Raw genomic sequence first — 27,241 nt, forward strand, 5'->3', positions numbered from 1 at the left:
TAAATGGGAAAAATGGTGGCCGACGGAGTTTTCAAATACATAAACCGAAAACGGGCAAAAATGGGCTCCTTTTTCCCATTGAAATTTTCAGAAAATCTCTTATAACTTTTGAATAGGGTATCAGATCGGGCTGAAACTTTGGCATCTGGTTGTGACCTCTAGCTCTACTTTTGGGCGGAAAATGGGCGTTCGGCGATGCCTAGTTTAGTTTTGCGGTAAAAAAAACAACTAATTTTTTTTTACACTCCTTACAAAATAGATATAACTAAGAGCTAGAGTGAAGTAGACTTCTCTATTGACATACACACAAGAAAACTCGCCCGAAAATTTGAAAATTTCTTCTCGATCTGCAAAAAGATCACTTTTATTGTCGGGTTTGATTGATGAGGCAGGGCTTCCCGGACACTAATTTGTGAACCACTGATCTATGTTATTGGTTGAACAGACTAAAAGAAAGATCAATGATCGGTGTTCCCATTGCAACGCGATGAACGATGGAGTTAGAAACTACCGAGAGTATCATCGCATATTCACGCACCATGCAGAGTACGTAACACCCTAGCTGCGAATCACACTCTAAAAAAAAAGCCCGTGCGTCTACTTTCCCGCACAGCACTCGGAGAGCCAATCACCGGAACTTGCGGAGGCAGCTCAGCGAATGACAATACCGAAACATCCCTCCAATGGGCTGCTTCGCTCTGCCGAAACATATTTTTAGACGAAAAAACTCCGTCTTAGTAGTGACATTAAGCAATGCAAAACGTAACGCTTGCATTGCTTAATGTCACAACTAAGACGCGGTTTTTGGTCTAAACATATGTTTCGGCATCGTCATTCGCTGAGCTGCCTCCGTAAGTTGCCGTGACTGACTCTCCAAGTGCTGTGCGGGAAACTAGACGCATCGGCTTTTTTGGAGTGCAATGGCTCGTAAGATGAAGCATAGCCAGTCCGTACTTTCCAGTAAAATAGCTACCACCTCAAGTGTTCTGCGTGAACTTCTCCCAGGTATTGTCGCGACAGGCAACTTAACACAACTGAACGGATGGACACGTTGAATGCACGAAAAGATATGAAAGTCCTGGAAGGTATACACGTGTCTAGATGTCCGAACGAGAAGGCCGTCTACAACACAGTAAGTGAGTAGCTGATTTCTTAAAGATAAGTCACGCAGGGCACCAGGAGAGGAGCTAAAAGTGCATAAATATATGATGAGACCCTGCTTTCCTACATCCTACATCGTAAAGTCACTCGGCTACATTTTTAGGTAACAAAATGCTTAATATTATTATACCTCGCAACACCTTCTAGTAAAATATGTCTTTCTTTTACTTGGGACTTATAATGGCCAGTGTCACGACCTTAACTCGTTAAAAATACTGGATCGGTTCGCTGATTTATACTTCGTTTCACCGTAAGTTCGAGCGCTGTCAAAGGCTAGAATACATACAAACACAAGCCCACACACACGAAAAACGGAAGTCCACAGCCTATTCACTGCACTTAATTAGTTTACCCCCGATAATACCAAACGCACAAAAAGACGACAAATTACGTAACGCTGCGGTTTTGATGCTGTGTGACTGACCCCATCGGCTTATAGTTTCGGCCTGCACTTATGGCGAATGGTGAAGCGAAGATAGGACTATCTACCAACATTTATGTTTACAAATATGATAGAAAAGGGAAGGTTTTCGTTAGCATGCCTCGATGCCACTCCCGATAGTCACCAGAATGTGCAAAAGGCTGGACCAGAAAATCGCTTGATATAGTTTTAGTTTTTACTCCTTCTGACAATGGGTATGAAGTCTCAGGTTGTCAATGTCGTCGCTCCGCTTCACTTTCTTGATAAAAATTGTCAACGTGTTTCTTTCTAACATTTATACACCTTAACTTACTATAAATGACAATTGATGCTTGTCACTTGAGAAGTGCGTGAGCATAGATACCATACTTACTGTGAAAGTCGTGTACTATCTCCTGGAAAATCGACCAAAACAAACTTGCGCGTTTAAAGAAATAAAGAACATTATCTTGTTTTATCCACGCAAACTTTTCTTTTTAGGTGTGTCATTACCTCCAGTACCCTCCAGGCACCACGGTCACATATTTCTACTTCGAGAGCCAGGGAGGCAAGTTCGAGAACACTCTGTTCTTTGGACTCCAGTACCTACTCAAGAGGTGGCTCGTCGGCCCCGTCATCACGGCCGAAAAAGTGCTCGAAGCCAAGGAGTTCTTTCGGCTCCATTTCAACCAGGAGCTCTTCAACGAGCTGGGTTGGATGCACGTCGTGGAAGTAAGTGTCCCTAGTCATGCGAAATAGCTGCTATAACAAGACATTGCTGGAAACATTTATGACGCCTCGATGTCCCCAGACGGCAACAAAAACAAGGACACGTTGCTTTCGTGTTTTTTTTTTTTTTTTTCGTTTATCAAACGGTGAAAGCAACCCGCAAGTCGCTTTTCATCCAACGTCTCCGAGCAAAATTGATAAAGTGTTCACTTGGTAAACTCCCAGAAGTCACTGTTATTGGTCTTCCTTTTATCAATTTTATCAATGAGAAAGAGGGTCACTTTCACGCTAAAATAATTATGGCTCAGCAGCTTTGGTGGTAAGAAAACATTTAGCATTTTGACGAGTAAGACCGCGTGACTATTGGAACAATATATATACCGATCGGCGATCGCTCTTCACATCCCCCCCCCCCCCCCCCCCCCCCCCCCCCCGTTGCCGATTTAAAAAAGAAAACTCAATGATTGGTGTTTCGAGTACATCGCGGTGCAGTTTGACATGCACTCAGTGTTGGGTAATGTGCATCTAAAACGTGCTTAACGTACAAAGTAAATTAGAGGTTATGTACGTCAAGTAAAGTAGTAAGTACACCGGGCACCATACACTTCAAGTAAATATAATGTACTTTCAAAGTAAATCACAAGTACTTTTTAACACAATCTTCTAGAATAATTTCATTCCCTTATAGTTTTTTTTTTTTCAATCTGGTATATTTTGTTTTAGGGGTAATGGGGTGCATCAGTTATTTTCGCAAACCACGGCGAATGTTGTATAAAGTCAAGTGGCCACAAAGTAGTTGTTTACTCTCGCTGTCGAACTATTAAAATCAACGAAAGCACTCATTTGTATCGGTCATATAGCCACCATTACTCCGCTCAGAGAAATGACGAGATGACGTCTCGAAAGATGACAGCGCATTTTCACATGACGGTATGCCATTCTTATGTCGTTAAATTTGGGTAATGTACTTAGAAGTCGGGAGTTGTACTTTCGTCGTAAATTACCAGGAAAAAATGCTTTAAGTAAAGTACAAGTACATACTCGGAGAATGTACTTCGAGTACAGTACACATTTCTTAAATCTACATGAAGTAGTACATTAAGTATAAAGTGCTTAAAGTACTTCATAACGCTGCATATACTCGTTAAGGAATCTGGAGCATCGACTTCCCCATGAAGCACTTGGAAGCGCCCGTCGCAGCAATCTGAGAGGGAAGTTCTGCGAGTGACGAGTCTCAGGATATTGTTAAGACTTCGGGCCCTAAACTCGTCAAACACAAAGCTGGAGCCGGAAGTTCGGTCAGATTGGACGTTAGCGAAAAAAGCGCGAAGTCATCGTCGTGACAGGCCAATCGGTGCGCTCCGTCAACTTCGGCCCCAACTGTTTGTGCTTGACGAGTTTAGAGGCCCCAAAGAAACAGCCCGCGCTGTGGCATTGAACATAGAAAAAGTCGACACTCCAGAGGCCAGATTCACGAAGAGCTTCTTAGTTTACGACAACTTAACTAAGAAGTTCGTAAGTTAAGAACATCTAAAGAAGAGGAGAAATCGGTATTCACGAACGCGTTCTTAAGTGAGAGGAGGAAAGCGACGTTGTCGTACGGAAAAACTAAAACTTACCGGTGCTGTTGCTATGGCGACGGCGTCTTCGGCAGCACGAACAACCAATCGGAGAGCTCGGCATTTGTTCGGAGCCGTTCGGAGCCGTTCGGAGCACGTGGATTTTTCATAACAAACACAGGTGGCCTTTCTGCCACCGCTGGTCTGGGGTTCGTATCCGTGCAGTGATATGTCGACGCGAACACGATTTAAACTCGCCGGAATGCCGAGGCCGGGATGCGTAACCATCCCCATTGACTGCTACGAACTCGATCGCTACCAAGTCAACAGAACTGTCATCGTTGGTAAAAGACGCCCCGCAGTCGTTTGCAGAGCGACCTAGATGGGAACAAATTGCCGCGGCCTTTTTTGCGGCCTCGGAGATACAGGAGCGAGCCGACGTTAAAAAATATACGTTTGAACTATGACAGTGTAAGCAAGAGCCACGTAAATGCCTGTTCACACTACGGAACGGAAGCGCGCGTTTGATCGAAGTGCTGGATTTGCGCTGTTGGACCGCGAATTAATAAGCGCTTCGGGACCGATCCTTTACAATTGCAACTCGATGCTGACGTGACACCCGGCGAAGAAAGTTTGGACCGGCATTGCGACCCACGAACTGTTACAGCGATCGACTGTGAGGTGCAGTCGTGTCAGATTAAAATGGAATAATAATAACAAAGTGTACATACCATGTTGCGAAGGTAATCCATACGGCGTTTATTTGAGCTTGATATCACACAAAACAGAGATAGAATCGATGAGAGCCCCTTTTCGACGACAGCGTTCGTCACCGTTGCCTCGGAAAACAAGGAGATGACAAGGGGAAGAGATTGACCCCTTAATCTAGAATTGAGGTCAGCGATCAAACTATATACGGGAAGGGTTCACAAGGGTCGCGCGGGCATATTCCATTCAGCACGCCAGCCGGTCGTGGGCAGACGGTCTTCGCCAAGGACCGTCAGATCATCGCTGCGCCGAGTCGGAGTGCCTGCTAGGCCTATCTGCCGATCGGTCGGAGTCCGTACTCGTGGCCCTTGGAGTTTTTCCCGGGTGTCTGTGGATCCAGCGTTCTTGTTCGTTCGTCGTGGTCTGTTTCAAGTACGTTTTACTTGTTTCTTGCTGCTTGAAGTCGGGACGCGTGAGAAGCTCACGTAGAAAGATAAACATCCGTTGGTTGTCGCGACCAACTGAGCGACGCTGTCGGCCATGCTGATTTGATCGTAAGAAGTGCGTAAGACAGCTTCGGAGCTGTCGTAGGATTTCGTCGTAACCTGCGCAAAACTTACGAAAATTTCGTTTCGTGAATACGGATTTGTTCTTAAGTTTTGTCTTACGCACATTTTTGGCGTAAGATCGTTTCGTGAATCTGGCCTCTGGTTTCTTAGAGTGATAGCGTTTCCCGAGAGTGAGAGACTATAGTCACAGTTTATGAAACACAGGGCGTGGTGGGTCCTGAGCAGCTCATTATGGCTTGACAACCAATGAGGTTGCGGCATTCGCCGATAGGAACCCCGAGGAACAAATCGCGAAGCAAGTGGCGCGGACCTAAAAAAAGCTCTGCAATTTCTTAAGTTGACGTGACCGTAGTAAGTCGGTACCAGATAAGAGGTCACGAAAGGTATATTGAGAGTTTCATATGGTGCCTGGAACGTGTCTCCGACTAGTTTGTTTAGCGCGCCCAAAAACATGGTCCCTCAATTTCCGCCTGATGACGTCACAAAAGTGTCAAGCTGTCGCCAGTCGCGATCCTGGCGGTGTCCCAGAAGTGGTGGTTGATGTGACAGACACCCGTTCTGCTTCGAGTCGCCCTCCAGTGTGTCAGTTCACGCAAGCTTAGGCAGCCGGAAGTTGGAACGCCGCGACGGCAGGGACATCCGCGTTCGCTCGTGCTTTTCACCAGCATTCTTACGACCAACCACCAGTATGGCGACATCCGATATCATGACACGGCGACTTCTGTAACCTCATTTGTTGCCACTTGAGGACCACATATTATGTGTGGGTGAGATAGGACGTTAAACACACCAGTCGGAGACGCGCACCAGGCACCATAGTTTCACTAATGACCTCGCGCGAACGTTAACTGTTGCTTCGACTACTCATGACCTCGTGCGAACGTTAACTGTTGCTTCGACAGCTCTCCGGCTTCAAGCCTAAACTGGCCTGTCGTCCTGTGCGCTTTTGTCGACAGAAGCACGGAGGTCACCTTCCACTCGCAATCAAGGCCGTTCCAGAAGGAAGCGTAGTTCCCACGCGCAACGTTCTTTTCACGGTTGAAAACACGGACCCGGAGTTGCCCTGGCTCACCGAATGGTTTCGGGTAAAAACTCCAATCTGCCCCCCCCCCCCCCCCCCCCCCCCCCCCTTCGTGGAATCATCGAGCCTCGAAAGAAAGCTGCCCCAGAAAGACTCCCACGGTAGCGTTCTCTTAGTAGCAGCAGATGCACAAGGTTTTCCTCGTTGAAACTGCGTAACAATTGAATATCAATTTTCCCCCTTACTGGCTAGACTAATTAAAGACGCATCAACGACTGGTCCCCAGAGCGAGCCGCGGGACTATACGGATGGAGGTAGAGTGCCAAGAGAAGGTGGCAGGCTTAATGATAGGCGGTGGCCACAGCTACAGCACTTATTGCCTTCCTCAGCTTGCTATTGAACAGCCCACTGAGCACTCTGCGGCGGAGCTATGGTTCACCAAAATACCGAAACAGCGACAAAGTCAGCTAAAGAACAACAGGGTGGGAGCTTACGCATTTATGTCATTTTTATTAGACACCTATGAGGGCACATTTATACAATTAGAACACTCAAATGCTTATCGAGAGGCAGCAGTCACACCCATCCTCCCTAAGATACCATTTATAACTGTCATTAAAGTCACCGAAAGCTTGAGAAAGGCAGAGAGCTGGTTTGTCAAGTTCCCGCCTCTTATATTTAATTCGTTTTTATGCGTTCTTATTATTTTATGCCACGTGCTCATTGGCTGCTTCGCAATAACATGATGCTCGTGATTACAATTTTCTTTTTTCCTGGTGCGCTCTCAGACGCTTTTGACGCAGACCTGGTACCCGACCACGGTGGCCACAAAGAGCTGGCACTACAAGGAGCTGCTGGCCAGGTATCTATCCGACACTTCCGACACCAAGGCTAGCCTCTCCTATCAGTTGCATGATTTCGGATACCAAGGAGCCACCTCTGTGGAGGTAACTCTTCACCCTCTTGGAACCTCAGTTTTCTTATGCGCATACGTTTCGTGAATTCACGGGCATACTACACCAAGTATAGAGAATAACAAGAGACCTCTAAATATAAACCTTCTCAGGTCTGTCGCATCTATGATTCATGTGTCACAGCGAAATTACGAGCCTTCTATTGTGGTACTGTGTTGAGCTTTGTAAACGTAGCACTTTGCCAAACGTACCCATTTTCGTATAAAACCTATTGTCGATTAGATAATGGTCGGAAATTCATGCATGCGTCTTTACATAAACTGGCTTACGTTTCGATACCATTCTTCAAACGCCATGCTACTAAATCACAGATTCCATCGGCTAATGTATTCGCTGCTCAAAACCGTCTGTTAAGCATTCACGCATACTGATTGGCGCTAGAGATGGAGACAAGATGCGCACGCGAACTAGCTTAGCTCGACGTGACGCTATAGACGTCTGTTCGGTGCCATTTAAAAATGTGCCGTTGAATCAGGTGGCGCAGACATTCTTATCTCTTTCCAATACCTTTCAGTCGGCTGCCATCGGAGGCGCTGCTCACCTCGTGAATTTTTCGAGTACTGACAACATCGCCGGCGTCTGCCTGGTCAAAGAATTCTACGGTTGCCCCATGGCCGGCTTCTCCTACCCGTCCACGGATCGCAGGTGACGCTAACGCTTCTTACCCCGGGTTTGCACCTTCAACTCAGACCGCATCAAAATACCGGTATCTCAATTCAGCAACGTCGCCTCCATTTGTAGCAAAAAAGGGACTGACGGCATGGAGCACTTAGGTGTCCTAAGTGGGCAGGCAATATTAGTCCTGACAAAAAGAAAAAAAAAATGGTCTCAAACGTAACTGAAACGGCCTGTTCAGCAGTCTCGGTTTTCTTTCTTTTTTTTTTTTTTTTTTTGTCATGCTCAATATTTACCAGCTCGTTTGCGCCCTTGCATTCCGTTCAATATTAGTCTTTCGGGATTTAGAACTTATGCTCTTGAGAATGCACGGCTTGGTTACCTTAACGGCGTACATCTGAGCCTGCCGACTAGAGTGGAACCTTTCGGCCCTTTAGGCCCGTGTACCAAAAACACGCTCTGCTAAAGAGAAAGTTCTTGCAGATTTTCCAACTAATTGACAAAAGCTAGATTGTCTCTATCGGAAATATTTATAATATCTTTTGTTCAATTTATTACAATATATCACGATTTTTATTGCCATCCTTCTCCAGAACATGGTCCGTTTTTGCGCCAGATCACAGCAGAGTGGCGCAGTGGAAGCGTGCCGGGCCCATAATCCAGAGGTCCGTGGATTGAAACCACACTCTTGTGTGGTTTCAATCAATTGTTTGATTTTTTTTTTTCATTTTTAGTTTACAAAAGTTTAATGCATATATCAAAAATTCTTCATAGTTCCTTTTGTTCAAATTAACACCATAAATTCCGATATTTCTTTTTCTAGATTTGAATTAACATCCCTCCTTCTTTACATTATTCTTCTGTTTTGTGCGAAATTGGAGCAGAGTGGCGCAGTGGAAGCGTGCTGGGCCCATAACCCAGAGGTCCGTGGATCAAAACCACGCTCTGCTACAATGTTGTCTTTTTTTTTTTTTTTTTTTTTTTTTTTTTTTAAATCCTTATTTGACAAAAGTTTAGTGCACATATGGCAATTCTTCTATTTACCTTTTGTTCAAATTAACACCATAAATTCCGGTAATTCTTTTTTTTTCAGTTTTTAATTAATATCCCTCCTTCTTCACATCATTTTTCTGATCAGTGCGAAATCGGAGCAGAGTGGCGCAGTGGAAGCGTGCTGGGCCCATAACCCAGAGGTCCGTGGATCGAAACCACGCTCTGCTAAATTGAGATATTTTGCTGGTGTTACATGCGTTGCATGAACTAAACGATAGTGACTTAAATCCGTTAAATCAAATTTTGTTCAAATTAACAAGACACCAACCATTTTACAGTGCCATATTAATATCTCTCTCAAAAACATATTTAGCTTGAAATCACGTAAGAGTGACTACGCTCTACTGCAGTGGAACCTTTTGGTGCTGCTCCTTAAGATTTCTGATCAACTGACAAACAGTAACTTAATTCATTTCATTAGACTATTTTGATCAAACTAGCAATAAAACAACACCTTTCAATTAGAATATAAATATCTCTCTGGACATAATCATTCACTTCCACTGGAAATCTCAGCATATTGACGCAGTTAGGTCGTGCTGGGCCCATAACCCAGAGGTTCGTGGGTCGAGACTACGCTCTGCTGGCGAACACTCTTGCGGGTATTCAATGTCTCTAGTAGACAAAACCAGGTGCTTTTGTGGTAATTTTCAGATTACCTTTTCATTGAATAAACAACACAGATTTCAATTTTCTTTTTCATTTTCAATTTATATTTGTTTTCTCTCCATAGCACCCTCCTCTTTAGCTCCAAATCACAGCAGAGTGGAGCAGTAGAAGTGTGCTGCATGGGCCCATAACCAGATCCTCAAACTAAACCCGAACCAGAAACTAGGTCAAAACCGTTATTTTTGACCAAATCGAAACAAAACCAAATTGACAACGAACATTTAGGCATAAACCCTTCAACTTGATTACATTTCTACTTGTTTACGTCAAGGAGCTCCTTTGTTTTGTTGGACGAAATTTGAGTGGCAAGACTTTATTATACTTCGTTTCAGTTTAGGTCGAGAGCAGTCGGCGCTGCGAAGGTAATGGGACTAATCAAGCAGCGTCAAAAGCGAAAGTCACTAGTCCTTTCCTGTTTATGATTGGTTTAGCGATAATAGAGCACCAACAGAAACATGACGAGCACCATGATGGTGCACTTTTGACTCAGTCTGACTGGTCCCATCAGCTGGTAGCGTCAGCACCTAAACAAAGATACAGTTTTGAGCATTGTTCATACTCTGCGCTAAGTAGTTCTTAGGAGATTTGTTTGTTGTAGGAAGAAGCAATGCTGTTAAGCGTTTGAAGCGTATATGACCTGATAGAATAACCTATATTTCAACTAAAATGCATCTGCCTATGCGGAGCACAAGATCGTCTGACTTCTTTTGCAAGGGTTGTGGTGACGTCAAAACGCCGAGCTCTGATTGGCTCCGATTGAATGATAGTGGGCAGACCTCGAGGCAAGCTGCATTGAGGTCTGCCCACTATCTTTTAACAAGAACCAATCAGAACTCGGCGTTCTGACGTCATCACAACCCCTGCAAAAGAAGCAGACGAACTTGCGCTCCGCATACCTTAAAGGAAAATAAGTAATTCTCCGCGATGAGCCGGTCTTTGTTTACAACGGTTCTTGAGATGAAAACGAGTGTAGACGTTTCCAGCGGCAGTCTCAAACGAAGCGATGTACAGCGCGCGTTCCTGGATTTTGATAGTGTACGTCAGTGTTGCCCGACTGCGCTGGGCTGTGGGTTTTCTCGTCATTGGGCCGTGGCAGCCTGCATAAGAGCAATTCCGGACGCTGGTGGGTGCTAAATTGCTGCGTTTTATTGTTTCTTTTGTGCTTTCTGGCAAATAGAATTTCTCGAGGCTTTTAAGAAAGCGTTTTATTATTTTTGAGAACAAAAATAAGCAATTGAAAGCTATTTTGGTGAGTTTCTTGCGCGACGTAACGAAATGGAATCGAACTGGAATGTTTCTTTAATTTTATGCAGGTTTTTCAAGATGCCATACATTCAGCTGTGTCAATCTACAAAGTTCTTAACTGTCAAAAATATATCACCATACAAGATAGCCGAAAGGCATGGGTACTCACCGCTTACGACATAACATTGAACAGGTCTCATCAGTCAAACAACATATTGTACGCACCCCACGGTGCCGCGTCACCCAAACAAGGTTTATTTGAGAAGAATCTCAAATAACACAGCATACACAATCTAAAGTGTCGGCGACAGTCCCTTCACGGCGATCGGACGAAATCCGGACATTAATTTCGGGCACGTCTTGAGGAGAGCTAGTTTTATTGCGAAAGCGTTAACTGTCCCATGAAGCGAGCCGACGTCATCAGCTTTGAAGCTGCGCCAAACGGCACCTAAATCTTTTTCTCCAAGAGAAGCCGAAATCTGATGGATTTCGGCTTTGGTCCTATTGGCAGGCGCGCGCCATAGTTTCAAGAAACGAGGCTCCATTGGCCGCTGCGCGTCACTTTCAAGGAGGGCCATCCCACGGCGCTGCGTGACCGCGAGCGCCGCCAGCGTGCCTAGACAAGGAATCGGCTGACGCGCACGGGCAGACCGCCAGCGCGCGGGAAAGGCAGTAGTTTGGCCATTCGGTGGGAAGTATAGGAGACAAATGAGGAGGCGCCATTGGTCGAAAGCGGGCTGGGCGTGTTCCAGGGCATCTTCACAAATTCGAATGTGGCCAACCAGAAGCCGGAAATAATACCCTGGCGGTGGTCGCGAGAAACAAACTTAAGAAGTGCGTCGGAGTAACTCTCGGTGACTGAAAATATGGTGCACGTGATGTTTTAATCACGGTCATCCAAAACCATGGTGGAAAAGTGCTACTAGCGGAACGATCGACATAATCTGTACGCCAAGCGTCAAGGGCCGGGAATCTGCCGTCCGAGCGGTCACACTCTGTCCGAGCAAAACAGAGTTAAGCGGCACATTCGTTTCTTACTTCTTTCTTTATGATCATAATCGAAACATCACGTGCACCCTATTTTCAATCATGAAGGGTTACTACATTTAACTCTTACGCGCTTATTAAAACGATTAAAACTGTTTCTCGCTACCACCGCTAGGGGATTCTTTTCGGCTTCTGATTGGCCAAGAGAGCATGTCAAGCCCTCTTTCTGCGTCTGGTGCACGCGCTGCCTCTGCCTGCGCCTCCCATTGACCACTCTGGGGAAAGAAATCGGCTGTGCCGCTGCCCTGGAGAGCGGCGGCACGACCGATGTCAGCGCAGCGCGGCCACTTCTCGAGGACGCGCGCAAGAACGACATTCATGCTTTCGCATTCACAACTCATAAGAAGTGCTTAAGGTTTGTCCACACACTTGCGTTTGTCCACAACCGACTGGAACAAGACCTGTTTTTAAGCCTCTTGTGACGTCCTATATACCAGCTCCTCAGCAACGCGTCCGCCGCAACGACAAGTCACGGTTCTCTTAACCCTCGACTACAGCAGAGGGCTCCAAAGTCCGTTGCTCATGCAGGTCTATAAATGTACTGGCACCGCTTTTATCTCGCGTGATTTCTCTTTTATTTTGGCTCATATTTACCTTTCCTAGTCGTGACTTTACCTGTCACTCCTAAAGTATAAAGAAACGGTTAATTTGACTCCAGTTGAAAGCCTCTGCAGTCAGTTTCTGCGAGCGAAATTAAACTTTTCTACTAGAAGCGACACGGATTCTCTTCCATTAGGCAGGGACGCTAGGTACTTCATCATGGGTTTCTCGTGGGGTTGTCACAACTCCATGGGGACAACGCCATAGAGTTGGTCACGTGACATAAAAATCCCTCTTAGCCGCAACCGCGGCCGCGAGATGAGCAAAGCGCCCCATGTGTCCGCTCAGAACGCCATCGGCCGGCTGGCGTGTACTATCATGTAAATCACGCATGACTGGTTACTTTTCCTGGCTTTTCCGTATACTTTATCATGGCATTTTGATTTGTGGCTCTAGGGCTCTAGTTAAATAGAGCGACGACTTGCGGTCATGAGGCTTTTTTTTTTTTCATATTTCACCAGATTTCGATTGATGTATTGATTCACTAAACGGGACACCATAGCTCAAAAATTAGTCATATTTCAAAAATCTTGAGGCTAATTCCACCACCCAGCAAGGATGTGTTATTATCCGGTTTGAACCTATAAACGAACCGATATTGGGCATGCATGACTTAACCGGATCACCACGGTGACCGGAACCGAACCGAAACAAACTTAGATCGCTACTGAGCCCGAACCGTACCTTCTGACCGGTTCGACAACTTGCCCATTACCCAGAGGTTCGTGAATCGAAACCGGCGCGCCACTACAATAAAGGCCTTTGCTGATATTCTTCGAAATCCTTAAACAATTGCAAACGCTCGTATTGAGGTTATCCAAATCAATATTTTTCGTTATAAACGATATATGGCATCATAGCGACGGTGAAATTCCGACTTTTATGCGCAGTACAATGACACCGTGGAGCGAGGCGGGCGAAGCAGCGGCGTGCCGAAATGCCCTCCAGACCTTTCCCAGCGGCCCGGCATCCGTGGTCAGCGACAGCTACAACGTGTTCAACTGCTGCGAACACACGTGGGGACAAAAGCTACGTCGCCACGTCATCGCTCGGGCTGAGCACCACGGCGGTCTCCTGATTATCAGGATCGACTCTGGCGACGCTCCAGAGGTCGTGGTGGAGGTACGGTGACGACCCGGACATTCCCGCTATAACCCTGTCGAAAACCGGGGACACACCGAACGGTAGTCGAACCCGGCAAGAAACGGCATGCTGCGGTTTCAGGTGTCCGCGGCAAAACGGGATCCGCCCATCCGCCATTCCATCCGCCAAATCTGCCGCATACCGGTAGCGGATCTGTAAATCCGGCAGATGGCGCGTGGATAATGTCAGCTGTTCGGCTCCAACTGTCCCAACACATGATAGTGCACGTTGTACGTATCACGGGGTTTAGTTCTAAAGTCGGCTTGACGGCGACACCCGCGGAGGATACAATGTGATCCTGGGAATCTCGCTTCGCCGCAGTGCAGACCCAAACTTGGAGGAAAAGCGCACCTGCAGAACGGATGTTTCCTCCTGCGCGCGCATGTATTTAAGAACAAAAGAAACTGGAAGTCGGTGGAAATTGATGGCTACCCTGCAGTAAAACATTTTCTAAGTTAAACTATACCTATTATTCTGGAATGTATGTTAGACAACGGCGCCCTCACAAGCTGCATAAATCACTGGTTATATTTTGTTTTGTTTTTAACATACACGTTTTTTATCTAGCTGCTCAGCATTTCGTGAAGGCTGATAAGTGAAGCCTGATAATCATGACCGCCAAGCTCGATAATGATCAATAAACGAGGGGGGGGGGGGGGGGGGGGGGGGGGTCTAGTGACCAGAGGGGTAGGCAAGGAGGAGCTTGGTCTACCACCTGTGCACACTCGAGGGAGGAGCTCGAACGTATGGAATGCTCTGGAACATCGCCAGGTTTATCAGCCCTGCATATATGAAACCCAGAGTATCGCTAAACGTTTCTGATGCTAGAACAGTTCACGTATGTAACACAATTACCTAGCAATTTGCCAGACATTTTTTTCAAATTACTGGTAACGATATAATGTTTCAAACTTCAAAGACCTTGTAATGTTATTTGTTGATTTGTTGTTGTTTGTTTGTTTGTTTTTGTCCTTTTTTTACTTGGAGATTAAGTGAAGGACATTTGGGAGTAGAAAAATGTCCCAAAATCATCTCGATTGGGTGTAGCTGGAGCTCACCCTAGTTCAGATGGAGACGCAACAATTATTCAATATTCGATTCGAAAATATTGGACCAACTAACAGTTTGCGCCGAATTCACCTCCAACTCAAAATACACAAGTTGCTATATATATCCTACACGTTTAGGGAATTATCATTCCCTGGGCAAACATGTCTATGGAATCACCATTCCCTAGACATGTGCAAACATACTGGCAAAGAAAATTACAGCACATGTATACAGACCTTGTAAGCTTTTGCGAGGCGTATTATCAGTGTTGGGTAAAGTACATCTGAAAAGAACTTTAAGTTAAATAGAAAATAAATTAGAGTTAATGCACTTCAAGTAAAGTACAGTGGATGCAATATACTTAAAGTAAACTACTATAAATACAATGTACTTTCAAGGTGAAGTACAAGTATTTTTTAACACAATATTTCATCGTGGCTTTTTATTCCCCTATACAGCGATTTCTTAACTGGTATGCATTGCCCCAGGGGTAATCAGTAGTGATGGGCGGAACTTTTGCCGAATCGAAAATTCGGCGTCAACTTGGAATTCGGCAAAACCGAACCTTTGCAGAAGCTTTTTAAAGATTCGGCAAAAATGCATTGTTACCAGAATAAACGTCGATATATATATTTTTTTTTTTTTTTGCGGGAAAAGGGTTTTTGGTTGTTTACTCTAACTTAAATGCAACATGTAATGCATACTGACAGTTATTACTAAATATGGTGATATTCTACAAGTTAATCGTACCGGTGTCGTTTTTGTGTGTTTACTGGCAATTTTAGTGACTTCTTGCAGAAATGGCATGACAACGAGGTTGGGATTTTAACAATGTACACGAACTTGCAGGCTTGCCCTGATGAGGCCTCAAAACTGAAACTCTCGTAGCGTGATTCGTGACTGCGCCCGCTCACTACGAATTTCGGTTTTGAGGCCTCATCAGGACAAGCCTGCAAGTGTGTGTACACTGCTACAATAAAAGCAATAACACTGCGTACTTACTTTCTCTGGGAGTCACCGTTTCGCGCGCGAAAACAAATGCAACGGTTGCTGAGCCTTCACCAGAAGAGTTAACAATATTATTGTAAATATGGATTTTTTTTTTATTATTTGAGTCACTTGACGTAAGTTTTGCATGAAAGTGTGGGTCCCATAATCGCAATGTCTCGTTTTTAACCTTTAAATTGCCGGTTCTGGTTTTAGGACACACACGAACGTTTAGGAAAATGTAAAGAGTTATTAATGTTGGATGTGCAACGTCGAGCATGACAGCTCTGTGTTTACTTTTATGCAGATATATGAAAACCGCGAAATAACGCTAATTAAAAAGCAATATTATTTTGTTTTGGCAGAAACTGCTTGTGAGCCGAAAACAGGATTGTTATAATTGTTAGGAGTGCTTTAAAGTAATTGTCAGTCAATGTTTCAACTACCTCGTTGCATCACTGGAAAGGTCACATGAAGATCACGTTGCCCAAAATGTACCACATCAGTCGTCACTTGCGCACTGGACTGCGTCAATTTCTGGTCGATCTTCTGTTCTTGAGGCAGAAATTATTGAAGAGAAACACAATCACGACGGTTCACGAGCGCACAGTTACCGTGTTGCCTACTCCACACCTCGCCGTAACCGCTGGTTGTACTACACTCTACGATGGTAACCTCACGACTCCACGGCGTCCATTTGCAATCCATGGCCCCGTCGCCCCGTCGCGTTCTCGCGCGTGCGTAGACATTTGCCGAATTTTTGCCGAAACTTTGCCGAAACTTTGCCGAAACTTTGCCGAGTTTTCCTTCAAAAGTTCGGCATGTGGTGAACTTTGCTGAATCTGAAGTTCGGCAGATTCGGTCCATCACTAGTAATAAGGGGTGCATGGCCTCTTTTCGAAAACTGTGGCGCATATCGGATAAAGTGAAGTGGCCACAGAATAGTTATTTTCAGAAATGGCGCCAAATTCAGAAGTCCCTCCGACTTCTGAATTTGGCGCCACATGCACTGGCTTGTTGCACCCAAGGGGTTTAAATGTACTACACCCGTTTTATCCTCAAGAACCGTTGCAAAAAGAAAGTCCGGCTCCTCGCGGCGCTTTACTATTCCCCCCTTTATGATGTAGGTTCATTTTAGATTAGACAGATGTTACCTTATCAAGACGTATACCGTCCAAACGCCAAAGAGATCGATCGCTTCTTTTCCCAGAACCAAATCTTGTAAGAACTACTTTGCGCGGCATATGAGCAATGCGCAAAACGTCCCTGCTTTTCTTGAGGTGAAAGGTTATCAGCCCGTAGCTTCGTCAAGCAATCCTCATGTAGAAAAGTGTCCTCTTCTTAATAAAAAAAAACAGTGAATGAGCAGGCTAGCTGGTGATGATTAATCATAATTTAACACCTGAAACTGTGGTGCGGAAAAATTAAGGAACTTTCAAGTCGAAGCAAAAGACAAAAAAAGAATGTCTCAAAACATTCTGTCCTTCGCCTTTGTGTTATTTTTCTTCGACTTGGAAGTTCATCCATCGTAAACCGGAGACACCAGCTCGCCTGTGCTTTTACCCTTTCTTTGGAAGTTCAATTTTTCCGCACCACAGCCTCAGGTGCTACATTATGATCAATTTTGCTCTCCTAATACTTTTAAGCTCTTCGCCTGCGCTGACCGAGCGAAAAGTAGCGAGGGGTCAAGAAGCTAAAAGAAAGCCGCCCCCAGAGCAAACGGGGCGATGCGTCGTCTGCTCACGTTTCTGGTGAGAGTAGAATATCCCCCCCAGTATTTCTTCAGAGTTGACAAATCCTTTTGTGATATAAATTTAACAAAATCAAAATTTGGGGAATGTACTTCGAAGTCGGTAGTTGTCGTCTCCTAGGAAAGTGCCAGAAAAAAAAAATTCAAGTAAAGTAGAAGTAGACATTCAGAGAATGTACTTCAAGTAAAGTAGACGTTTTCTAAACCTACTTGAAGTAGTACTTTAAGTATTTCCTAACACTGCAACTCCTAAAATGTTTATGCAACTTTGAGTTATGTGGCTTGAGGCTTGACTGCATGCGTAGATGCATTGGATCGGCAACTCAAGAACGTGGGGCGAGTGTAAGACGGGCCGAGGAGGAGGAAACAGACGGAACGCTAGAGAGAGGAGGTTTCCCCCCTCTCTTCTCCAGCGTTCCGTCTGCTTCCCCCTCCCTGGCCCGTCTTACCCTCGCCCAACCTTCTTGCGTTGCAACGGACTATAGACCGTTCCATTAGGGACATAGCAGAGAGGGTAAAAGAGAAAAAAAACGCACTCACCCTCTCACCCCGCACATCGTCCGCTCCACCGAGTGGGCTGTAGCTAGCGTCCGGCTGGCGTACAAACTCTGTTTAAAATCGCGTCATTTTGGAACTTTCAAGCGCAGATGCGCAGATTTTGGTATGCCAGTTGTCGTGTAATACTATGCTAGATAAAAAGACTCACAGGGTCCAATTGCGCTGTTACCGGCGTGCAAATAAAAAAAAAAAAACAGGGAAAACTGTGTCAGATTGGCCGGTCTCTTTGGCGAAAAGTAAATCCGGTTGCTGTACCTTTTTTTTACTATAAAAAGTTCGTACTGCTGTAGGCCCTTAGCGACCATGAGCGGAAGTCTGAAATAATAATTAAAACGTGCTCTCCTGCCGCAATACACGCAGTAGTTGAGGGTAGTACTGCCGGCTGACTCAACTGCTATTTAAGTAACGGAAAAAAGATATGCTAGTTGATCATTTAGCGAAATAGAACAACAGAGAGCTATTTAGCTGATTTTGGAGTAGCCACAACTATTCTAAGAACGCGAACCACTTCATAACGGCAGCCACGAGCGAGAGTTCGATGTTCCGTACAGCCCGCCGATACAGCCCAAAGATGGAGAACGGCAACCTCCCGGCTTGTCGACTGCTAGCGGAGTCGGCGGCGTGCCCTCTCTCTCGTTTTACCTCGCCGAACCCGTTGAACTTCCCGGATGTGTGGAGAGGGCGCTGCGGTCGAACAATATGGTGCCGCCCAGAGAGCTCTAAATGGAATGGTCTATTGTGGTGTGCGAATAGCAGCTACAACCATATAGCGCGGACTCATTCATAGCCTTCACAGCTCTGGGGAGACCCACGACATACCGGCTCCCTTTGGAGTATTCAAGCTATGATGCGCTATTCGATTCGATGCAGTTTTCGCACACACCGAATTTAAATCTTATCCTATAGGAGCTAATCTACCTAATTATCTACTTTTTCTTAATAATAATAATATTTTTTCAATCATTTGTGCTGTACATTATCCGGCCTGCAAAAACACGACATGCTGCACTTTACATAATTTCGAAGCACGACTGCCAGAATGCAACTAATAAAATAAACATGCAACGTTGCATGCCACATTACGTGCAATGAAAGACAAAACCCGCGTCTTCCACCTGCCACAGGTGCTAGAGACCCTAGCCCGGTGCTTCCCAGTGTCCGAGAACGAGAAGGGTTACCGAATGCTGCCGGACTATCTGCGGCTCCTGCACAGCGACGGCGTGACACTCGAGATGGCCGACGCCATCCTGGCCAACGTCAAGGCAAATCGCTGGAGCGCCGCCAACGTGCTTCTTGCCAGCGACGGAACGCTGCTCCAGAGGCTCGACAGGAACACGCTCCGATTTGCTCTCCAGTGCAGTGCGGCCACCATTTGCGGAGAGGAGGTAGTGTGGGACACCCAAACTTTACAACGGGACCATTTGGTTCAGAAGTACATTATAAATATTTAGTTGTACGATACTTTTAACTGGGGCTCACGGATGGGGGACCAGTGGCCGAGCGTCTCGATGCATCGCAGCTTGGAGCACATGCAGCAAAAATTCGCGTGCAGGACCCAGCGATCTGGGTTTAATCCCCACCTCTGCCCATTTCGATCTGGATGAGCATCGCACCTGTGTGCGGTCATGTACCGCTGTGATGCACGTTAAAGACCTCGTTCTAGCAGTCGCACTCCACTCACTAAATACCTCACCTAAATATCTCACCTACACGGAGACACCGAACTCCCATTGGGGCCGACCGACTATCCTAAACGCAGAGACAACACAATTCCTGGTGCCCACTGAACGCCGTAACCGAGCTGGTCCTTCACAGTGCGTATTCAAAGCAGGCTCTTGCTTATAGTCTGCCAAGAACGACAATCTTGACGCGAGTGAGGTGTGCGTTGCGATGTCGTGGAACATTGATCGCCATCAGCTCAAGCTCAGCAACAACGGACTCAAAACGGCAGCCAGTGGGTATGCGGCGACGACGCACGGAGATTGTTTGCGCGAAATTAAGGATCGTCCCCTAGCCATGCCACCATAAAGGCGCCTTAATGTAGTCGCAGCCATGTTCTTCATACTCCTCTCTTTTTACCGCGACTGCGCACCATTTCAGCCTTAAACAACCGTGTCAGAAGGCGTTCACAAGCATGCAGTTCCAGAGTTGCGGGTACGTTTAATTTCAGAGGCAAGTGTTCCAGAAACCTGTGACGGACATAGCAAAGAAATCCAAGAAGGGCAGGCTCACACTACAGAGGAACTGCAACGAATACTCCACCGCGGAACAGGGAAAAGGAGCCGCAGACGAGGCGAGAACCTTCTCCACTTCTGGACGAGTCGAAAGAAGAGTGACTATACTCGGGAACTACTTTCTGTGGGTATGCAGTCAAAGGTACGGGAGGGCGTGTTAGAGCGCCCATTGAAGCTGAGCACGCGCATTCCTCCTATCGTCGGAAATGCCACAGAAAGTTGTCCGCGAGTATAAGCGCAAGTGTTGCATGGGCGCTTACCTTGGGAAGCTTTGAGAGGAGAGACAATTACTGAAAGGATATGGGACCAAAGAAACGCATAGTCAGAAATGAAGCACACGTCCTCATATGAAGCATGTAAGACTTAGAGACATTGATGATGAGAATTCATTCACCCTTTAAATACCGTTTTTTTTTGTTTTTTTTGTCGTCTTAGCGTGCCAATTTTTTTTCGCTGCAAAAAAAAAGTTTGGTTGTAGAACGCGTTTGCACGCTTCAAAATCAACATTTATTTACCAAATTATGTTGATTTACGTTCAAAATGTTATTTAACTTCTGAATTCCTTTAATTAAACAAAAAAAAAACTTTATTCTTGTGTTATTTTTCAAAACACCGTACCACGCAAAGTGGCACCTCGCATCACTTTCATCAGTATCCAAGGCACACTCAGGTTCCCTGTCATAAGAACCTGAATTAATTAGCAGTTCCTGGATTTCAGAGTCCGTCAAGGAGCGCGAGGTTGAAGCGCGGGGGGTTTGCCATTCAAAAACAACGTTGACTCGGAAACGGATAGGGAGGGTAGTTACCTCTAGACTTCCTCGCTATGATCCCCCAAGGGGGAGCAGATTTGCGCATTTGTTTTCCCCGCGCCGCCACGCCGCTATTCGCCGAGATCAATCACGTGAGTAGCAAAGCATCCACCTACATGCAGGAAAGCCACCGCTACGGTCGCTCCGCCTACGTTGCACGCGCCCCGGCATATGTTCCCCTGCTGTCGCCTCCTTCTCCTCCTTTTCTGTTTTCCATGCGAGGCGGCGCACGCGGCCACGCTATTCGCCGAATTCAGTCACGTGACGAGCAAAGCATCCAGGGCCGCGTAGGAAAGCCGGCGCTATGGCCACCCGCCGAGGCTGAATGCGCAAGTCTGCTACCGTAGGTAGCTATATACAGGAACTCTAGTTACCTCCACAAAGTTCTCCACCTGGCGTCAAAAGGCAAAACCACAACTAAAAAAACTATAGTCCAGTAAGTTTTTCGCAAATGCCAAAAACAAAAAAAAATTGTCAGCCTAAGTTAAGTTTGGAGCGGCATGGAGTAAAGTGAAAACTCGAAACGAGTATACACGGGCGCTGCAGGGGGTGTGCCAGGGAGTGCAATGTTTTCTGTTTCCTGTCGTTCTCAGTCACGTGGGTTCCATATCTGATATACAGGCCGAAAAAATGATAAGATATTTCAACCCGGAATATCCAAGAAAATAGAGGTGAGGAAAAACTAGAATGTGTGACAATCACGAATTTTTCATAAACACCTTCCAGCGGCATGGACAGATCGTGCAATGTTTTACCCGTATACCACAACGTTATTAGAACAACTCAGTTCTGGAACTCCGCTCCGGAGGGGGGTCCCTTTCCGTGGCACCAGTTAGAGGGCGCGCGCTCCGCATTAATACTCGCTACCATCATCATTGACGACGCGCTTATGGCCGTTGCATCTGGCCTACTGAGCTTACGGATGTTCGTGGCGCTTTTTCTGACAGTGGCAGACGACTTTCAAATTGTTTCTGCTGCAGTTGGTAGTCACATATGAGAAATTCCGATACTTGTTTTAACCAATAAAACATTGAATCTGTGTTCCTGTTGACTCTGAACCACATTCCAAGTGTCGTCTGCTGTCGGCGCAAAATAATGATCGCGCACTGCTTCTCTCGCCAAAAATGCCACCCAAAAAGCTCCAGGCAGGCAGAAAATCAGGCGTGCTGAACTTAGCTCTTCCATCAAATCAGCGTGCCCAAGATATTAACGGCGACAGAACGAAAGCAATGCCCCCAACGCAATCGAAGCGTTCCGATACTTACGCTCGTATTGGTGTGCTGCGATCACGGCCAGCAATGGAATTGCCTTGGTAAGACGGCACATCTACTATTACATTATGTACAAACTTTCCCTGATTGTAGCCACCGGATTGTGGCGCCGACGAATTTGGGTTGTTCGAAACGCTTTGCGCTGCCAGCACAGCTAAGGCGGCGGCGTTTTGAAATAATACAAAGCGTATGCCACCATGGTCCTACCGCTTACATGCTCAAGTTGTATTTTTACTAGCGAAAGGGCGAAAAAACAACCATGCTGGTCGCCGAGGAGTCGGGTTGGGACTCGCAAACAGTTGCAGCGGTTGGCAGCCGCCAACGTTGGCAGCCGCGGAGCAGTAGCACACGAAAATCCGCGGATTAATGCGCCGGCAGCGCCACCTAGCTGCAAAAAAATCGGACACGGTTTCGGACCCCCTCCAATGCACAGCGTCTATGGGAAGCTCCATAACTGAGTTGATCTAGTAACGGTGGTATACCAGAAATGATGACATTAAAGATGGGAGCGCCCTTGTGGAAAAGGTTGATCTCTATGACAATTGCTGGATCGCGCTTCCCCGCTCGGTCGCTGTAGCGCAAGTGCAGCCACTGGACAGCCACCTTGCATGGCGCGTTTTCGCTAGCATTGCAGAGGCTGGCGGCAGCGTGCTGAAGACACGTTTTCTACTCGTTCATCGTCATTCGCCGAAGAAGTTTCTTAAAACAGTGTAAGCCGTGACTCTGCCTCAGGAAAAAAGGCACAACTCGTCGAAAGCAAGTTTCGCCGGTCTTGAGGCGTGATCAAAGCTTATTTGGCACGCCGAAGTGCTGTGTATATATCAGTATCCAAGCGTGCCTCCGCACGCTTGAATACTGATCAAGAATCGACGCCGTGTGGATGTGTTTTGCGTGTGCAATATGCGTGAAGCCGTATGTGCCTCTGGAGCAGCGTACTTTACCCTTGCCGACTGTATTTCTAAATTGCGGCACTTGCGGTCCAGAAACGAGTTTGACCCAGTGTCTAGTGGCAACGAAAGAGAGGGAAAAGGGAGGGGTGAGGGCCACCGCGTTTTTTTTTATTTGTTTACTTATGGCAATTAATTCAGTTGAACAAAAGAACTTTATTTCTCATCGGTTTCTTAACCTATCGCGCTACGATTTTGTGCAGTGTTGCCCACAGGTGGTGCATTGTTTCTATAAAATTTGCGAAGAGGGAACTTACCTGAGGAAAAAGTAAAAAAAGAAAAAGGCATAGGTACCCATGGAAACGCAGCGAAGCCACCCACCTTCAAACAATAAGGTGCACTATTGTTTGAAGACCGGTGGCTTCGCTGCATTTACACGGGAGTTAGGCCTTTTTCTTTTTGCAATTTTTGCAGTCGATTTAAAGAGCCTGGCCGCTATTTGAGACGCCCTGTAGTACACGTAAAGAGGTATAAATACTTAAGAGTATGGCTGAATGAGGGAAAACAATACTTTGAAGAACAGGAATAAAATATGCTAACGAAAGGGAAAATGAATGCAGCGGTTATGAAGCATAGGACACTATGCAGTTACATTAGCTATGAAGTTCTTAGGGGATATGGAAAGGAGTCATGGTGCTGGGGTTGCATTTTAATAATAACAATAAACCATGAGGTGTTTAGGTGCTCAGGGCTTGCTCCCGCCCTCCCTGAGGGGGTGACGGATTTAGCCGGAGCGCTGGGGTTTGCAGACGCGAATGGAAGAATGGATAAGTGGAGGAAAATAAAATTGGGACTTCCTGCCGCGTGGCTCCGGCCCAAAGTCTCCACCCTGTTTTCCAGTGGGCCCAGTGTTGGGGTAACGCCGACGAGCTTTGACCAGAGGAAAATTTGCGACTCCCTCGCCGAGAGGAAAGGGTGGGGGGGGCCTGATGTTTTGAGTTTTTTTGCCCGATCCCCCCCCAAGATCACCCTGGTGATAGTTAGAGCACTATATAGCTCCTACGGAGCAGAGTAACGCAATCCTTCGAACCCCGTGTTTTGCCGACAACATGGCCGACAGAGCGGCTCGGCGCGAGTCACGTGGTACTCAGGGTTCCAGGAGGCGGCCCGCCCTATGGGAGAATACATGGAGATCGACACAACACGGCTGATTAAAAAATGAACGGCGAGTTCACACTTTTCAAAACTAGTCTGTCGTGCAGTTAGTGAAGCACTAAACACTTTATCAAAGTTTTAACAATATCGGATGTGTGTGCAAATTTTGAGAAGGCAATTTCCAAGGCAATGGCGTTTGAAGCAGACGTATTTTGCTCGCAGCGGAGATGGGCTTTTCGGGTTGGCCGGAGCGGGTCACGTGAATGGTGTGACGTCGCCGTGTCGTCTGCTGCATGATGCCGCTCAGGCAATTTTTAAAAAAAGAAAGTCAGGTCCTTGCGGGGCACAAAACTTAGCGGAAATTATTCTAAAGTGTTCCATTATTATGTCAAAAATGATTGCAATTCCGTACATTCCCACAATACTGAAGAAACAACGATTTTCTCACGTTCTCCATGCATTTCTGACCGCAGTTGAACCTCCGGGCGTTCGCCGCTAGTCGCCGAGAGGCGGCGTTCTAGATTGCGCTACTCTAGAGTTCCTGTATAGGCTCCCTACGGGAGCCAGAGTTGCGCATTCGTTTTCCCCGCGCCGCCACGCCGCTATTCGCCGAGATCCATCACGTGAGGAGCAAAGCATCCGGTGGCGTGCAAGAAAGCCACCTTTACGGTCGCTCCGCCGACGTTTCTCTTGCCCCGGCGTATGTTTCCCTGCTTTCCGCCTCCTTTTCCTCCTCTCCTGTTTTCCATGCGCGGCGGCGCGCGCGGCGCCGCTATTCGCCAAGTTTAGTCACGTGAGGAGCAAAGCATCCAGCTCGTGCGGGAAAGCCGGCGCTACGGCCACGCGCGAAGGCTGAATGCGCAACTCTGCTACCGTAGGTAGCTATACAGGAACTCTACGCTACTCTGCTCCGAAGGAGCTATATAGTGCTCTAGTGATAGTTACGAAAATTGCACAGGGGAGCAAGTTGGCTTAGAAGGGCAAAGGGAGGTATCATACTTTTGGTTTTTACATTCTAGGCTAGGTGGCGCAAGCTGCCGCCCGTTATAAATGGTACAGACGTTAGCATCCATCAGAGCCGTATATGTAGAGAGTTCGGTCAATGGGAGGCGCTGGGAGAGCCAGGGCGTGCGGCAGACTCGGAAAGAGGGCTTGGCATGCTCTCTTGACCAACCAGAAGCCGAAAAGAATCCCCTAGCGGTGGTAGCGAGAAACAGTTCTGAGCCGATCGATCATCGAAGGTCTCTGTTCGTATATGGTTTTAATAAGTGCGTAAGAGTGAAGTGTAGTAACTCTTTGTGGTTGAAAATAGGGTGCACGTGTTGTTTCATCATGATCATGCAGAAAGATGTAAGAAACGAATGCGCCGCTCAACTCTGTTTTGCGCGGACAGAGTGTGACCGCTCTGACGGCGGATTCCCGGCGCTCGGCGTTTGGCGTAAGGATTACGTCGATCTTTCTGCTAGTCGCACTCTTCCACCATCATTTTAGATGAGTGTGATTGAAACATCACGTGAACCATATTTTCAGCCATCGAGAGTTACTCCAATGCAGTTATCAGGTTTGTTTCTTGCGACCACCACCAGGTTATTATTTCCGGCTTCTGGTTGGTCACATTCGAATTTCTGAAGACGCCCTGGAACACGCCCAGCCCGCTTTCGGCCAATGGCGCCGCTTCATTTGTCTCCTATACTTCCCAACAAATGGCCAAACTCTCTACATATACGGCTCTGGCATCCATCCATCTATCCAGCATCTTTGTGGCGCCGCCATCTCGCTCACAGGGGTGCGCTTGCGTGCGGCCATAAGCCAATTACGACGCTTTAGCAAGACTTCGTAATCGGATCATGATCCGTCCAAGAGCACCCCAACCAAGCAAGATGGCAGCGCTCTGAAGACGGACTTGTGCGTGTACCATGCGTTGCAGCACCTCCGTGACGTCACGTCGCGGATGTACGCCTGACACCAGCAGATTGTTTCGGTTTCGCCATAGATGCCCAAAACCAAACTTTGAGCCGTGATATTTGTATTACACACAATATCGAGGAAAAAAAATCCTTGTAATTTAGGGACACTGACCGAGCTGAAAACGGATGTAATCCCAAATCCAAAAACATTGACCGGAGTAGCCGTTTTCTGAGCTACCCCCAAAAAATTGCAATTTCTGATTACCCGGACTTTTGTCTTCACGGTATGCTATTTATTGTCTCAAAATTAAAAATAGCTATTGAAGAAACCGTAAATGAAATGATGCCGAAACCACATTCAAATTTCCATGTGGTCTCCAGTGGAGTGACGTCACATATGGTAGACTTTCAGGTCGCACAGGTAATCTTTAACAGAGTATGCCGAGCATTTTTTCCTGCTTCTCATTGAATGAGTTTCCAAGCATTATTTTCCTATATTGTATTCAGTTTTGAACATGGTTTACTGCACACTTCACACCATTTTGATGGTAGTTCACTAGAGGGTTCATAGTGTTTTTGAGTTTTTGCATGGTATTGTTGTTTTGTGTTGGATCTCACGCTTGACTGAATTTTACAGCAACACCCACCATGTAATGCCCCTTGGGCAGTGCATACCACGATGATAACGAAAGTAAAAAATGTAATAACTTCACGACTGTTTTCTTTTTTTTTTTTTTTCATAGAATATTTGGGGGAGCGGGTGCAGCCATGCTTATCAGTGTTGAGCCAATTTTGAGGCAAATCAGTGACCATAAACAAATTACTAGAGTACCCCTTTAAGGACGAAAAACAAAACATATATTTGCTTTGTGTGAATATTTTGCCTGTGTCCTCACGTTATTTCCTGAATTATATAAAGGCATGCCCTTGAATGTAGTATATTCTATACTAGTTCTAAGTGACAGCATGGTTATGTTGATGTAAAAGATTGATGCATCTAATTAATGTTCACGTCACTTTTCTTTCTTCCAGGACCATATGTTGCTTGTGTTTGAAAACGGGCATTTACTGATCGACCACAGCCTGGAAGACATCAGGAATCGTTCAGAGACAGTTTCTGTGGGAGTCACAAAGACGTGA

The 27,241-nt window shown here is 46.3% G+C and overlaps 1 protein-coding gene and 2 non-coding genes across 3 annotated transcripts; all 3 read left to right on the forward strand.

The window, feature by feature from the left end:
- Positions 1–1,042: 1,042 nt before the first annotated feature.
- LOC115314655 (nicotinamide phosphoribosyltransferase) lies at positions 1,043–27,241 on the forward strand. Its single transcript, XM_040210312.3, has 10 exons — positions 1,043–1,132; positions 2,063–2,293; positions 6,083–6,211; positions 6,936–7,094; positions 7,636–7,766; positions 13,241–13,472; positions 18,963–19,223; positions 20,009–20,119; positions 25,383–25,394; positions 27,134–27,241. The coding sequence occupies exons 1-10, from the start codon at positions 1,043–1,045 to the stop codon at positions 27,239–27,241; spliced, it is 1,464 nt and encodes a 487-aa protein (XP_040066246.1).
- Positions 8,616–8,687, forward strand: Trnam-cau. The gene has a single exon. It is a non-coding gene; the product is annotated as a tRNA-Met (tRNA).
- On the forward strand, positions 8,886–8,957 carry Trnam-cau. Its single transcript has one exon. It is a non-coding gene; the product is annotated as a tRNA-Met (tRNA).

The sequence above is a fragment of the Ixodes scapularis genome, unplaced genomic scaffold (genome assembly GCF_016920785.2).
Source record: "Ixodes scapularis isolate PalLabHiFi unplaced genomic scaffold, ASM1692078v2 PGA_scaffold2__306_contigs__length_199485367, whole genome shotgun sequence".
In the NCBI taxonomy this organism is placed as follows: Eukaryota; Metazoa; Arthropoda; class Arachnida; order Ixodida; family Ixodidae; genus Ixodes; species Ixodes scapularis.